At 49.7% G+C, this 14159-nt stretch overlaps 1 protein-coding gene across 1 annotated transcript in view; it reads right to left on the bottom strand.

Moving 5' to 3' along the window:
• cpamd8 (C3 and PZP like alpha-2-macroglobulin domain containing 8) overlaps positions 1-14159 on the bottom strand; it is a 217944-nt gene that overhangs the window by 164433 nt on the left and 39352 nt on the right. Inside the window, exons 9-12 of the mRNA XM_078198736.1 lie at positions 14031-14083; positions 6079-6096; positions 2177-2231; positions 1483-1596 (exon numbers count right to left, since the gene is read on the bottom strand). Of these exons, the coding sequence (XP_078054862.1) occupies positions 1483-1596; positions 2177-2231; positions 6079-6096; positions 14031-14083 (240 nt within the window). The remainder of the gene's footprint in view (positions 1-1482; positions 1597-2176; positions 2232-6078; positions 6097-14030; positions 14084-14159) is intronic.

The following is a 14159-nucleotide window of genomic DNA, read 5'->3' as shown; positions in this document are numbered from 1 at the left end:
CTCTGTGTAAAAAAAACTGCCACGTACATCTCCTTTAAACCTTGTCCCTCGCACCTTAAACCTATGCCCCTTAGTAATTGACTCTTCCACCCTGGGGAAAATGCTTCTGACTATCTCCTTATGTAACGGAGTGTCAGTGCTGTGAAGGATCATGGGACAGCATGAGGGCTGTCAATTTGGGGGAGATTACAAAGATATTGGGGTGGAGGGAACCAGGTCACAGAGGGATTTGAGAACAAGGATGAGGATTTTTAAATGAAGATTTTTCTGGACTGAGAGCCGATGTGGGTTATGGAGTAAAGAAGGTGAGGGGTGAACAGAGCTTGGTTTGAGTTAGAATTCAAGCAAAAGAATTTCGGATGAGCTCAAGGCAGATGATATTGGAAAAATTGCAGGAAGTAGTGGCCAAACGGGACAAAGTTTGGGTTTGTGCAAAGAAGTCGTTCCCCAGGCCCCCCCGGGATACTCCTACATGCAAGAGATTCTGGCAGCACTGGCCTATGGTTTAGTCCAAACTTCCTGGCTGGGTGCCAGAGAATGGGTTAAAACTCCTTCCCCCTATCACCAACTGCACCTCGAGGGGCAATTCTAGAGCTTAGAGTCCAGGCAGTGAGAGACACAGCTGCAGACGGTGGGAGCAAGGGGCCAGAATTAGATGTGTTGAGATCTCAGAGGCTTGTGGAGTTGCAGGAGATTGCAGAAATAGGGATGAGGTGAGGTCATGGAGGGACTTGCAAACAAGGATGAAAATTTTTAAAATCGAGCATCATGCAAGAGAAGCAGCAATCTCTGTAACGGAGACAAACTCAGACTGAATTGTAAACCAAAAGTCAACCAGGTAGCAGAGGAAGGAATTGGAGAGCCGAAGAGATTGATCAGAGATAAAGAAACAAGATGTTGTGCAGAGTCAATCATTGGCTTTGCTGGAATTGGAATCAGGTCAACTCCACCCTCCAGTACATCACCCGCCCCCTACCCCTCAGACTCAATTCAGCCAATCAGCGAGTACGCATCTCACCCTGCTTTACAGCATTGAACTAACAGCATTTGGTTACCAGGCAACCCACTTTCAATGAATTAAAAACAGGCTCTGCCTCTTGGGCAATATCGCTGCCAAAATAACTAGGAGCTGATAGAGAAATGTTAAAGTTCTGTTTATCTTGGAGCTCTTGGCCTCAGTTAGCAGCAGCCACTGAGTCAGGAACTCCCTGCTCCGTGTAACACTTCCTCACTGAACCATCAGCCGCAGCAACTTATCACAGAACTCAATCCTATAGGAATCTCACACAACACACACTGATTAAACACACCCAGGGTCACCACCCAGAGGGTACAGTCCCATTCACCACAGAGTCTGCGCCAGGGATTGGGCGACACATTCTAAAGCCCATGGGGAAGTTATGATCATTGCTTTGTTAGTTCAATGAGCACTATAAGCAGGAGGGAAGGACAGCAGCGAATCAGAACGTGTGACACACTCACCATATCTCTGAACTTCAAAGGTTTTATTGTAGCTGTAACCCTGCAACTGTACGAAGATTATCCACTCTCCGAGCACTGGCTGTTCCGATAGGGGGAAAGTCATATTTACAATGCCTGAAATGGAGCAAAGACTTTGGATTATTTTTGGGGTGAGGGGGTTTGTTTGTACAACTCCCTGTCCCAGGTAAGTCACAAAGCTGGGCATCCATCAGTTGTCCCACAGGTGCCCATACGTGCGCGCACACACACGCACGAAATGTTGGCTTTGCCGATGTGCCCACATCTTGTGACTGCATTAAAAGCAAAAGATCGGATTCGAATCGAGAAAGAAGTGTCAAGTGTAGATCGTTCCTCCAGCACCTGGTGCCAGTGTCCCTGTTCGGGAGGGTGACATTGCTGCCATTCCCGTGCCTGGTGGCTATCCAGTGACGGCGAGGGTTTAGGCAGAATAGAATAGTGATGCTATCCATGGTCGAACACCCTGGCACTTGGTTAGATACCAGAGAGTCTGTGTAATCCGTCACATAGACAAATTCACTGCTCTCACGAGGGGAGGGAGCCCGAAGGCAGTATCAGGGGGGGTTTAGTTTTTCAAGATGTATTATGATGGGGAAAGCTGGTAATGATCCAGCTTTTAATTTGTTACTGGTTTTAATTTTATGGGAATGTCAGAGACGAGAAGCTCGAGACTCACCACAACACACTGGCTTCAGGTCATTCCATTGGATCATCCGAGACCCTCGGGGATCCTGAGAGGGAGAGAGAGAGAAAAAGACACACATACACTGGGAATGTGATTGAAACCGAGGGCAACGGAATCACAAACTGATTATCAAAAAACAATTCCTTATATTGCATCAAACATTTCACTCATCACATCCATTTCTGTGTCGGGATGGGACAGGGGTCTGTGACTGTGTGATTCCCCCACACAGGGATGGGACAGGGGGCTGTGTCTGCGATTCCCCGACACGGTGATGGGACAGGGGCCTGTGTCTGCGATTCCCCCACACGGTGATGGGACAGGGGGCTGTGTCTGCGATTCCCCACACGGGGATGGGACAGGGGTCTGTGTCTGCGATTCCCCACACGGTGATGGGACAGGGGCCTGTGTCTGCGATTCCCCGACACGGTGATGGGACAGGGGCCTGTGTCTGCGATTCCCCCACACGGTGATGGGACAGGGGGCTGTGTCTGCGATTCCCCACACGGGGATGGGACAGGGGTCTGTGTCTGCGATTCCCCCACACGGTGATGGGAGAGGGGTCTGTGTCTGCGATTCCCCACACGGTGATGGGACAGGGGTCTGTGTCTGCGATTCCCCCACACGGTGATGGGACAGGGGGCTGTGTCTGCGATTCCCCACACGGGGATGGGACAGGGGTCTGTGTCTGCGATTCCCCACACGGTGATGGGAGAGGGGTCTGTGTCTGCGATTCCCCCACACGGTGATGGGAGAGGGGTCTGTGTCTGCGATTCCCCCACACGGTGATGGGAGAGGGGTCTGTGTCTGCGATTCCCCCACACGGTGATGGGAGAGGGGTCTGTGTCTGCGATTCCCCACACGGGGATGGGACAGGGGGCTGTGTCTGCGATTCCCCACACGGGGATGGGACAGGGGTCTGTGTCTGCGATTCCCCACACGGTGATGGGACAGGGGTCTGTGTCTGCGATTCCCCCACATGGTGATGGGACAGGAGTCTGTGACTGTGTGATTCCCCCACACGGTGATGGGACAGGGGTCTGTGACTGTGTGATTCCCCCACACGGTGATGGGACAGGGGTCTGTGACTGTGTGATTCCCCCACACGGTGATGGGACAGGGGTCTGTGACTGTGTGATTCCCCCACACGGTGCTGGGACAGGGGTCTGCGTCTGCGATTCCCCCACACGGTGATGGGACAGGGGTCTGTGTCTGCGATTCCCCACACGGTGATGGGACAGGGGTCTGTGTCTGTGATTCCCCACAAGGTGATGGGACAGGGGTCTGCGTCTGCGATTCCCCACACGGTGATGGGACAGGGGTCTGCGTCTGCGATTCCCCCACACGGTGATGGGACAGGGGTCTGGGTCTGTGATTCCCCACAGGGTGATGGGACAGGGGCCTGTGTCTGCGATTCCCCACACGGTGATGGGACAGGGGTCTGTGTCTGTGTGATTCCCCCACACGGTGATGGGACAGGGGCCTGTGTCTGCGATTCCCCACACGGTGATGGGACAGGGGTCTGTGTCTGTGTGATTCCCCCACACGGTGATGGGAGAGGGGTCTGTGTCTGCGATTCCCCCACACGGTGATGGGAGAGGGGTCTGCGTCTGCGATTCCCCCACACGGTGATGGGAGAGGGGTCTGTGTCTGCGATTCCCCCACACGGGGACGGGACAGGGGTCTGTGTCTGCGATTCCCCACACGGTGATGGGAGAGGGGTCTGTGTCTGCGATTCCCCCACACGGGGACGGGACAGGGGTCTGCGTCTGCGATTCCCCACACGGTGATGGGACAGGGGTCTGTGTCTGTGTGATTCCCCCACACGGTGATGGGACAGGGGTCTGTGTCTGTGTGATTCCCCCACACGGTGATGGGACAGGGGTCTGTGTCTGTGTGATTCCCCCACACGGTGATGGGACAGGGGTCTGTGTCTGTGTGATTCCCCCACACGGTGATGGGACAGGGGGCTGTGTCTGCGATTCCCCACACGGGGATGGGACAGGAGTCTGTGTCTGCGATTCCCCACACGGTGATGGGACAGGGGTCTGTGTCTGCGATTCCCCACACGGTGATGGGACAGGGGTCTGTGTCTGCGATTCCCCCACACGGTGATGGGACAGGGGTCTGTGTCTGCGATTCCCCCACACGGGGATGGGAGAGGGGTCTGTGTCTGCGATTCCCCACACGGGGATGGGACAGGAGTCTGTGTCTGCGATTCCCCACACGGTGATGGGACAGGGGTCTGTGTCTGCGATTCCCCACACGGTGATGGGACAGGGGTCTGTGTCTGTGTGATTCCCCCACACGGTGATGGGACAGGGGTCTGTGTCTGCGATTCCCCCACACGGTGATGGGACAGGGGTCTGTGTCTGCGATTCCCCCACACGGTGATGGGACAGGGGTCTGTGTCTGCAATTCCCCCACACGGTGATGGGATGTGGGTCTGTGTCTGCGATTCCCCACACGGTGATGGGACAGGGGTTTGCGTCTGCAATTCCCCCACACGGTGATGGGACAGGGGTCTGTGTCTGCGATTCCCCACACGGTGATGGGACAGGGGTCTGTGTCTGTGTGATTCCCCACACGGTGATGGGACAGGGGTCTGTGTCTGCGATTCCCCCACACGGTGATGGGACAGGGGTCTGTGTCTGTGTGATTCCCCACACGGTGATGGGACAGGGGTCTGTGACTGTGCGATTCCCCCACACGGTGATGGGACAGGGGTCTGTGTCTGCGATTCCCCCACACGGTGATGGGACAGGGGTCTGTGTCTGCGATTCCCCCACACGGTGATGGGATGTGGGTCTGTGTCTGCGATTCCCCCACACGGTGATGGGATGTGGGTCTGTGTCTGCGATTCCCCCACACGGTGATGGGACAGGGGTCTGTGTCTGCGATTCCCCCACACGGTGATGGGACAGGGGTCTGTGTCTGCGATTCCCCCACACGGTGATGGGATGTGGGTCTGTGTCTGCGATTCCCCCACACGGTGATGGGACAGGGGTCTGCGTCTGCAATTCCCCCACACGGTGATGGGACAGGGGTCTGTGTCTGCGATTCCCCCACACGGTGATGGGATGTGGGTCTGTGTCTGCGATTCCCCCACACGGTGATGGGATGTGGGTCTGTACATAATTTCACTGTCACAGTCTGGATATCATTGCTTTACAGTAAGTATTGAATGACACGCAATAGAGTGGAATGTGGTGGAAGATTGGAATCTGAGAGAGTGCAGCAAACTTGTTATCCGGTCTTTAACTTGTTATCTATCCAGCACTGTGGCAAAAAGAGCGAGAGAGAGAAAGAGAGAGAACAGAACAGAGAGAGAGAGAGAGAACAGAACAGAGAGAGAGAGAGAGAACAGAACAGAGAGAGAGAGGGAGAGAACAGAACAGAACAGAGAGAGGGAACAGAACAGAACAGAGAGAGAGGGGGAACAGAACAGAACAGAGAGAGAGAGAGAACAGAACAGAACAGAACAGAGAGAGAGAGAGAACAGAACAGAACAGAACAGAGAGAGAGAGGGAACAGAACAGAACAGAGAGAGAGAGAGAACAGAACAGAACAGAGAGAGAACAGAGAGGAAGAGCAGAGAGAGAGGGGGAGAGCAGAGAGGGAGAGCAAAGAGAGAGGGGGAGAGCAGAGAGGGAGAGCAGAGAGGGAGAGAGAGTCACACACACAGACAGATTAATTAAGAGCAATGCTAAGGATGACAGAGAGAAAAGGCAAGAATGACAATGGGAAACGTATTCCCACTAAATGCACAACCCCAATGAGAGGACCATAACTATCGCGGAGCGGCCCAGGCTTGATCCCTCCACAGAGGCCTCGCTGAGTGAGTGTTGGCATGATGTTGTTGGTCTGATTCTCAATGCAAGCTGGGTACTCACCACAATATACGCTTCGAGCTGCAAGAGAGAGAGAGAGAACAAAGCCTGAATCAGGAGTGTCGCTGAATGAGTTTCCTGAAAAATGCCTGGGTTTACTCAGAACACCAGCCCAGTCTCAGAAAGCTGACAGAATCGATCCCCAAACTCATTGGGCCCACATAACCCGGACTCAGCCCAACTCCCATTCATTCCCAAATACTCAACATACCAACCCAAACACATCTCATTTATCTTCCTGGAGGACAACAACAGCACAGCAAACATCTCTTTCCAAAAATCCCACCCACAGAATGTAAACAGCTCCAACCAACGAGTGAAATATAAACATTAGGGGGATGAGTTAATGCTGGGCTTTACTTTGCATTTTTGCCCTTCCTCTTTGCACTGTCTCTGGTCTCAGTAACAGTGACCGTGAAGTTATCAAAAGTCCAGCTGGATGCCGAGCGCGGTGTCGGGAAGGAAAGCTGCCGTCCTTATCCACTCCGGGTCCATCTGTAACTCCAGGTGATTGATTTGTAAGCACCCCTCTGAAGTGACACGGGTCGAATCTGCCGCAAAGATTAACAACAGACCACAGCAGCAGCTCACCATCACTTCCTGAAGCACAATTAGGGATGAGCAAAAAATTCCGGCCTTTCCAGCGATGCTCACATCCCAATAATGGAAAAAAAATCTATATTTGTTAAACATTACGACACCAAATTGTCATCAAAGTGATTGCCAAATGTTCACAAATCTAACAACAACTGAAGGTTTCTACATTTATAAAAGTCCTGAACAAGACAGGAATTCTTAAATCATCTCCCAAACTTGTATGGTGTGAGAAACCAGATGGCAGTTGGAATGTGGCTTGGAGTGAGGCCCACCCTGGCTTCAGAGCTCAGTGTGGGCCTGGGGCAGTCTGGAAGAAGCCAGTACTTTAACCAGAAACACCTTCTTCCCAATCCTCTCAAGTTCAGAACTTCAATTAGTCTCCTGGATATTCAGCAACATCACCACGAGAAACACTCCAGACGATTCCAAAGGGCCCCCTCCACAACCCGAGTTAGGGAACGCGCTCCCATCAGCTTAAACTGACGGCACAGGTCAGTTCCCACCCATTCCGTGGATCAGGAGGCGCACTGGATGAAGGGGGATAGAGCGAGAATTCCCAAAGTCCAGCTGAACTCTGTTCCCCCGTGTGAGGGAGTGGGAAAATCAGTCCAGGCTCAGTGGCAGAATGGGCCCCGAGGGGCTGATTGGCCCATTGCTGTTCCTACTCCCAATTGCAATCTGTGATCGAGACTGGAAAGAGGACTGAAACAAGGTGAGGGAGGGGAGTTTGAGTCTATCTGGATCAGACTCACCTGTGAGTTTCCGAATGATAAAATAAACCAACAACAGGCACGAACTCATTTCAGAGACAACAAAACGCGAGCGCGACTGAGGAGTCAGAGGTTTACAGCATGGAAACAGGCCCTTCGGCCCAACTTGGCCATGCCGCCTTTTTTTTTAAAAACCGCTAAGCTAATCCCAATTGCCTGCATTTGGCCCATATCCCTCTATACCCATCGCACCCATGTAACTGTCTAAATACTTTTTAAAAGACAAAATTGTACCCGCCTCTACTACTACCTCTGGCAGCTTGTTCCAGACACTCACCACCCTCTGTGAAAAAATTGCCCCTCTGGATCCTTTTGTATCTCTCCCCTCTCACCTTAAACCTCTGCCCTCTGGTTTTAGACTTCCCTACCTTTGGGAAAAGATATTGACTATCTGTGCCCCTCATTATTTTATAGACCTCTATAAGATCACCCCTCAGCCTTCTATGCTCCAGAGAAAAAAGTCCCAGTCTATCCAGCCTCTCCTTATAACTCAAACCACCAAATCCCGGTAGCATCCCAGTAAATCTTTTCTGCACTCTTTCTAGTTTAATAATATCCTTTCTATAGTAGGGTGACCAGAATTGCAAGTGTGGCCTTATCAATGTCTTGTACAACTTCAACAAGACATTCCAACTCCTGTATTCAATGATCTGACCGATGAAACCAAGCATGCTGAATGCCTTCTTCACCACTCTGTCCACCTGTGACTCCACTTTCAAGGAGCTATGAACATGTACCCTTAGATCTCTTTGTTCTGTAACTCTCCCCAACGCCCTACCATGAACTGAGTAAGTCCTGCCCTGGTTCAATCTACCAAAATGCATCACCTCGCATTTGTCTAAATTAAACTCCATCTGCCATTCGTCAACCCACTGGCCCAATTGATCAAGATCCCGTTGCAATTGGAGATAACTTTCATCACCGTCCACTATGCCACCAATCTAAGTGGCATCTGCAAACTTACTAACCATGTCTCCTATATTCTCATCCAAATCATTAATATAAATGACAAATAACAGTGGACCCAGCACTGATCCCTGAGGCACACCGCTGGTCACAGGTCTCCAGTTTGAAAAACAACTCTCTACAACCACTCTCTGGCTTCTGTCAAGAAGCCACTTTTGTATCCATTTAGATACCTCACCCTGGATCCCGTGAGATTTAATCGTATGCAACAACCTACTGTGAGGTACCTTGTCAAAGGCCTTGCTAAAGTCCATGTAGACAACTCCAGAACAATCTAGAACAGTCAGGCCAATTTGGTGCGAGAAAGAGAACACAGAAAGGGGATCCAAGTGACGTACAGTCCTGGGGCACAGGTACTGTCCCAGAACAGCGATTTACAGAGTTTATCCCATCACATGGGGGCAGGAAACCTCTCTGACCCAGGGGTTACTAAACAGTGAATGACAGTAGGAATCCTGGCATTCCCCTCATTGCTAGCACCGGGTTCTGATAATCCATTAGTCGCTGCCTTGTCTGCAACTGATGTGGAGATGCCGGCGTTGGACTGGGGTAAACACAGTAAGATGCCTCACAACACCAAGTTAAAGTCCAACAGGTTTATTTGGTAGCAAAAGCCACTAGCTTTCGGAGCGCTGCTCCTTCTTTCGGTATCTTGTCTGCGCTCCGAAAGCTAGTGGCTTTTGTTACCAAATAAACCTGTTGGACTTTAACCTGGTGTTGTGAGACTTCTTATTGTCTGCAACTGGTCAGAGATACATAGAACATAGAACATTACAGCGCAGTACAGGCCCTTCGGCCCTCGATGTTGCGCCGACCAGTGAAACCAATCTAAAGCCCCTCTAATCTACACTATTCCAATATCATCCATATGTTTATCCAATGACCATTTAAATGCCCTTAATGTTGGCGGGTCCACTACTGCTGCAAGCAGGGCATTCCACGCCCTTACTACTCTCTAAGAACCTACCTCTGACATAGAACATAGAACAGTACAGCACAGAACAGGCCCTTCGGCCCACGATGTTGTGCCGAGCTTTATCTGAAACCAAGATCAAGCTATCCCACTCCCTATCATCCTGGTGTGCTCCATGTGCCTATCCAATAACCGCTTAAATGTTCCTAAAGTGTCTGACTCCACTATCACTGCAGGCAGTCCATTCCACACCCCAACCTCTCTCTGCGTAAAGAACCTACCTCTGATATCCTTCCTGTATCTCCCACCACGAACCCTATAGTTATGCCCCCTTGTAATAGCTCCATCCGCCCGAGGAAATAGTCTTTGAACGTTCACTCTATCTATCCCCTTCATCATTTTATAAACCTCTATTAAGTCTCCCCTCAGCCTCCTCCGCTCCAGAGAGAACAGCCCTAGCTCCCTCAACCTTTCCTCATAAGACCTACCCTCCAAACCAGGCAGCATCCTGGTAAATCTCCTCTGCACTCTTTCCAGCGCTTCCACATCCTTCTTATAGTGAGGTGACCAGAACTGCACACAATATTCCAAATGTGGTCTCACCAAGGTCCTGTACAGTTGCAGCATAACCCCACGGCTCTTAAACTCCAACCCCCTGTTAATAAAAGCTAACACACTATAGGCCTTCTTCACAGCTCTATCCACTTGAGTGGCAACCTTTAGAGATCTGTGGATATGGACCCAAAGATCTCTCTGTTCCTCCACAGTCTTCAGAACCCTAACTTTGACCCTGTAATCCACATTTAAATTAGTCCTACCAAAATGAATCACCTCACATTTATCAGGGTTAAACTCCATTTGCCATTTTTCAGCCCAGCTTTGCATCTTATCTATGTCTCTTTGCAGCCTACAACAGCCCTCCACCTCATCCACTACTCCACCAATCTTGGTGTCATCAGCAAATTTACTGATCCACCCTTCAGCTCCCTCCTCTAAGTCATTAATAAAAATCACAAAGAGCAGAGGACCAAGCACTGATCCCTGCGGCACTCCGCTAGCAACCTGCCTCCAATCCGAAAATTTTCCATCCACCACCACCCTCTGTCTTCGATCAGACAGCCAGTTACCTATCCAATCGGCCAACTTTCCCTCTATCCCACACCTCCTCACTTTCATCATAAGCCGACCATGGGGGACCTTATCAAACGCCTTACTAAAATCCATGTATATGACATCAACTGCCCTACCTTCATCAACACACTTAGTTACCTCCTCAAAAAATACTATCAAATTTGTGAGGCACGTCTTGCCCTTCACGAATCCATGCTGACTATCCCGGATTAATCCGCATCTTTCTAAATGGTCATAAATCCCATCCTTAAGAACCTTTTCCATCAATTTACCAACCACCGAAGTAAGACTAACCGGTCTATAATTACCAGGGTCATTTCTATTCCTTTTCTTAAACAGAGGAACAACATTCGCCATTCTCCAGTCCTCTGGCACCATCCCCGTGGACAGCGAGGACCCAAAGATCAAAGCCAAAGGCTCTGCAATCTCATCCCTTGCCTCCCAAAGAATCCTAGGATACATTTCATCAGGCCCAGGGGACTTATCGACCTTCAGTTTATTCAAAACTGCCAGCACATCCTCCCTCCGAACATCTATTTCCTCCAACCTATTAGCCTGTAACACCTTCTCTTCCTCAAAAACATGGCCCCTCTCCTTGGTGAACACTGAAGAAAAGTATTCATTCATCACCTCGCCTATCTCTACTGACTCCATACACAAGTTCCCACTACTGTCCTTGACCGGCCCTAACCTCACCCTGGTCATTCTTTTATTCCTCACATAAGAGTAAAAAGCCTTGGGGTTTTCCTTGATCCGACCCGCCAAGGACTTCTCGTGTCCCCTCCTAGCTCTCCTAAGCCCCTTTTTCAGCTCGTTCCTTGCTAACTTGTAACCCTCAATCGAGCCATCCTAAACCTTGTTTCCTCATCCCTCCATAAGCTTCCCTCTTCCTTTTCACAAGACATTCCACCTCTTTCGTGAACCATGGTTCCCTCACTCGGCCATTTCCTCCCTGCCTGACAGGGACATACCTATCAAGGACATCCAGTATTTGTTCCTTGAAAAAGTTCCACTTTTCATTAGTTCCTTTCTCTGACAGTTTCTGTTCCCACCTTATGCCCCCTAATTCTTGCCTAATCGCATCATAATTACCTCTCCCCCAATTGTAAACCTTGCCCTGCCGTACGGCCCTATCCCTCTCCATTGCAATAACAAAAGACACCGAATTGTGGTCACTATCTCCAAAGTGCTCCCCCACAACCAAATCTAACACTTGGCCCGGTTCATTTCCCAGTACCAAATCCAATGTGGCCTCACCTCTTGTCGGCCTATCCACATATTGTGTCAGGAAACCCTCCAGCACACACTGCACAAAAACTGCCCCATCCAAACTATTCGACCTATAAAGGTTCCAATCAATATTTGGAAAGTTAAAGTCCCCCATGACAACTACCCTGTGACCCCCACACATATCCATAATCTGCTTAGCAATTTCTTCCTCCACATCTCTATTACTATTTGGGGGCCTATAGTAAACTCCTAACAACGTGACCGCTCCTTTCCTATTTCTAACCTCAGCCCATATTACCTCAGTGTGCAGATCCCCCTCGAAGTGCCTTTCCGCAGCCGTTAAACTATCCTTGATTAACAATTAAACTATCCTTGATTAACATCTGTCCTATATCTATCACCCCTCAATTTAAAGCTATGTCCCCTCGTGCTAGCCATCACCATCCGAGGAAAAAGGCTCTCACTATCCACCATATCTAATCCTCTGATCATCTTGTATGCCTCTATTAAGTCACCTCTTAACCTTCTTCTCTCTAACGAAAACAACCCCAAGTCCCTCAGCCTTTCCTCATAAGACCTTCCCACCATACCAGGCAACATCCTAGTAAATCTCCTCTGCACCCTTTCCAATGCTTCCACATCCTTCCTATAATGCGGCCACCAGAACTGTACACAATACTCCAAGTGCGGCCGCACCAGAGTTTTGTACAGCTGCAACATGACCTCCTGGCTCCAAAACTCAATCCCTCTACCAATAAAAGCTAACACACCGTACACCTTCTTAACAACCCTATCAACCTGGGTGCCAACTTTCAGGGATCTATGCACATGGACACTGAGATCTCTCTGTTCATCCACACTACCAAGTATCTTACCATTAGCCCAGGACTCTGTATTCCTGTTACTCCTTCCAAAGTGAATCACCTCTCACTTTTCCGCATTGAACTCCATTTGCCACCTCTCAGACCAGCTCTGCAGCTTATCTATGTCCCTCTGTAACCTGCAACAACCTTCCGCACTGTCCACAACTCCACCGACTTTAGTGTCATCCGCAAATTTACTAACCCATCCTTCTACGCCCTCATCCAGGTCATTTATAAAAATGACAAACAGCAGTGGCCCCAAAACAGATCCTTGCGGTACACCACTAGCAACTGAACTCCAGGATGAACATTTCCCATCAACCATCACCCTCTGTCTTCTAACAGCTAGCCAATTCCTGATCCAAACCACTAAATCAACCTCAATCCCATGCCTCCGTATCTTCTGCAATAGCTTACCGTGGGGAACCTTATCAAATGAGGTGGAGGGCTGTTGTAGGCTGCAAAGAGACATAGATAGGATGCAAAGCTGGGCTGAAAAATGACAAATGGAGTTTAACCCTGATAAATGTGAGGTGATTCATTTTGGTAGGACTAATTTAAATGTGGATTACAGGGTCAAAGGTAGGGTTCTGAAGACTGTGGAGGAACAGAGAGATCTTCGGGTCCATATCCACAGATCTCTGAAGGTTGCCACTCAAGTGGATAGAGCTGTGAAGAAGGCCTATAGTGTGTTAGCTTTTATTAACAGGGGGTTGGAGTTTAAGAGCCGTGGGGTTATGCTGCAACTGTACAGGACCTTGGTGAGACCACATTTGGAATATTGTGTGCAGTTCTGATCACCTCACTATAAGAAGGATGTGGAAGCGCTGGAAAGAGTGCAGAGGAGATTTACCAGGATGCTGCCTGGTTTGGAGGGTAGGTCTTATGAGGAAAGGTTGAGGGAGCTAGGGCTGTTCTCTCTGGAGCGGAGGAGGCTGAGGGGAGACTTAATAGAGGTTTATAAAATGATGAAGGGGATAGATAGAGTGAACGTTCAAAGACTATTTCCTCGGGTGGATGGAGCTATTACAAGGGGGCATAACTATAGGGTTCGTGGTGGGAGATACAGGAAGGATATCAGAGGTAGGTTCTTTACGCAGAGAGTGGTTGGGGTGTGGAATGGACTGCCTGCAGTGATAGTGGAGTCAGACACTTTAGGAACATTTAAGCGGTTATTGGATAGGCACATGGAGCACACCAGGATGATAGGGAGTGGGATCGCTTGATCTTGGTTTCAGATAAAGCACGGCACAACATCGTGGCCCGAAGGGCCTGTTCTGTGCTGTACTGTTCTATGTTCTATGTTCTAAACGCTTTACTGAAATCCATATACACCACATCAACTGCTTTACCCTCATCCACCTCTTTGGTCACCTTCTCAAAGAACGACTACTCAAAGAAATACTGCTTCCATAAGTCAACCTCGCTGACTTTAATCAATTCTAACGCTGAAAAATGTCAGAGCCGGAGAGAGAGAAACCTTACCTTCTGATTAGTGGGTCGAAGGTCAGGAGTGACTGTCAACACATTTATCAGCACTGCGATTGGGAGAGAGGGAAAAAGGCATCAGTGAATGAACTTGCAAACGTCTTTACAGATTTCATCCCAATTTTT

Source organism: Mustelus asterias, chromosome 26 (assembly GCF_964213995.1).
Source record: "Mustelus asterias chromosome 26, sMusAst1.hap1.1, whole genome shotgun sequence".
NCBI lineage: Eukaryota > Metazoa > Chordata > Chondrichthyes > Carcharhiniformes > Triakidae > Mustelus > Mustelus asterias.
The sequence above is the reverse complement of the archived record's forward strand: the minus strand, read 5'-3'. Positions and strand labels throughout refer to the sequence as shown.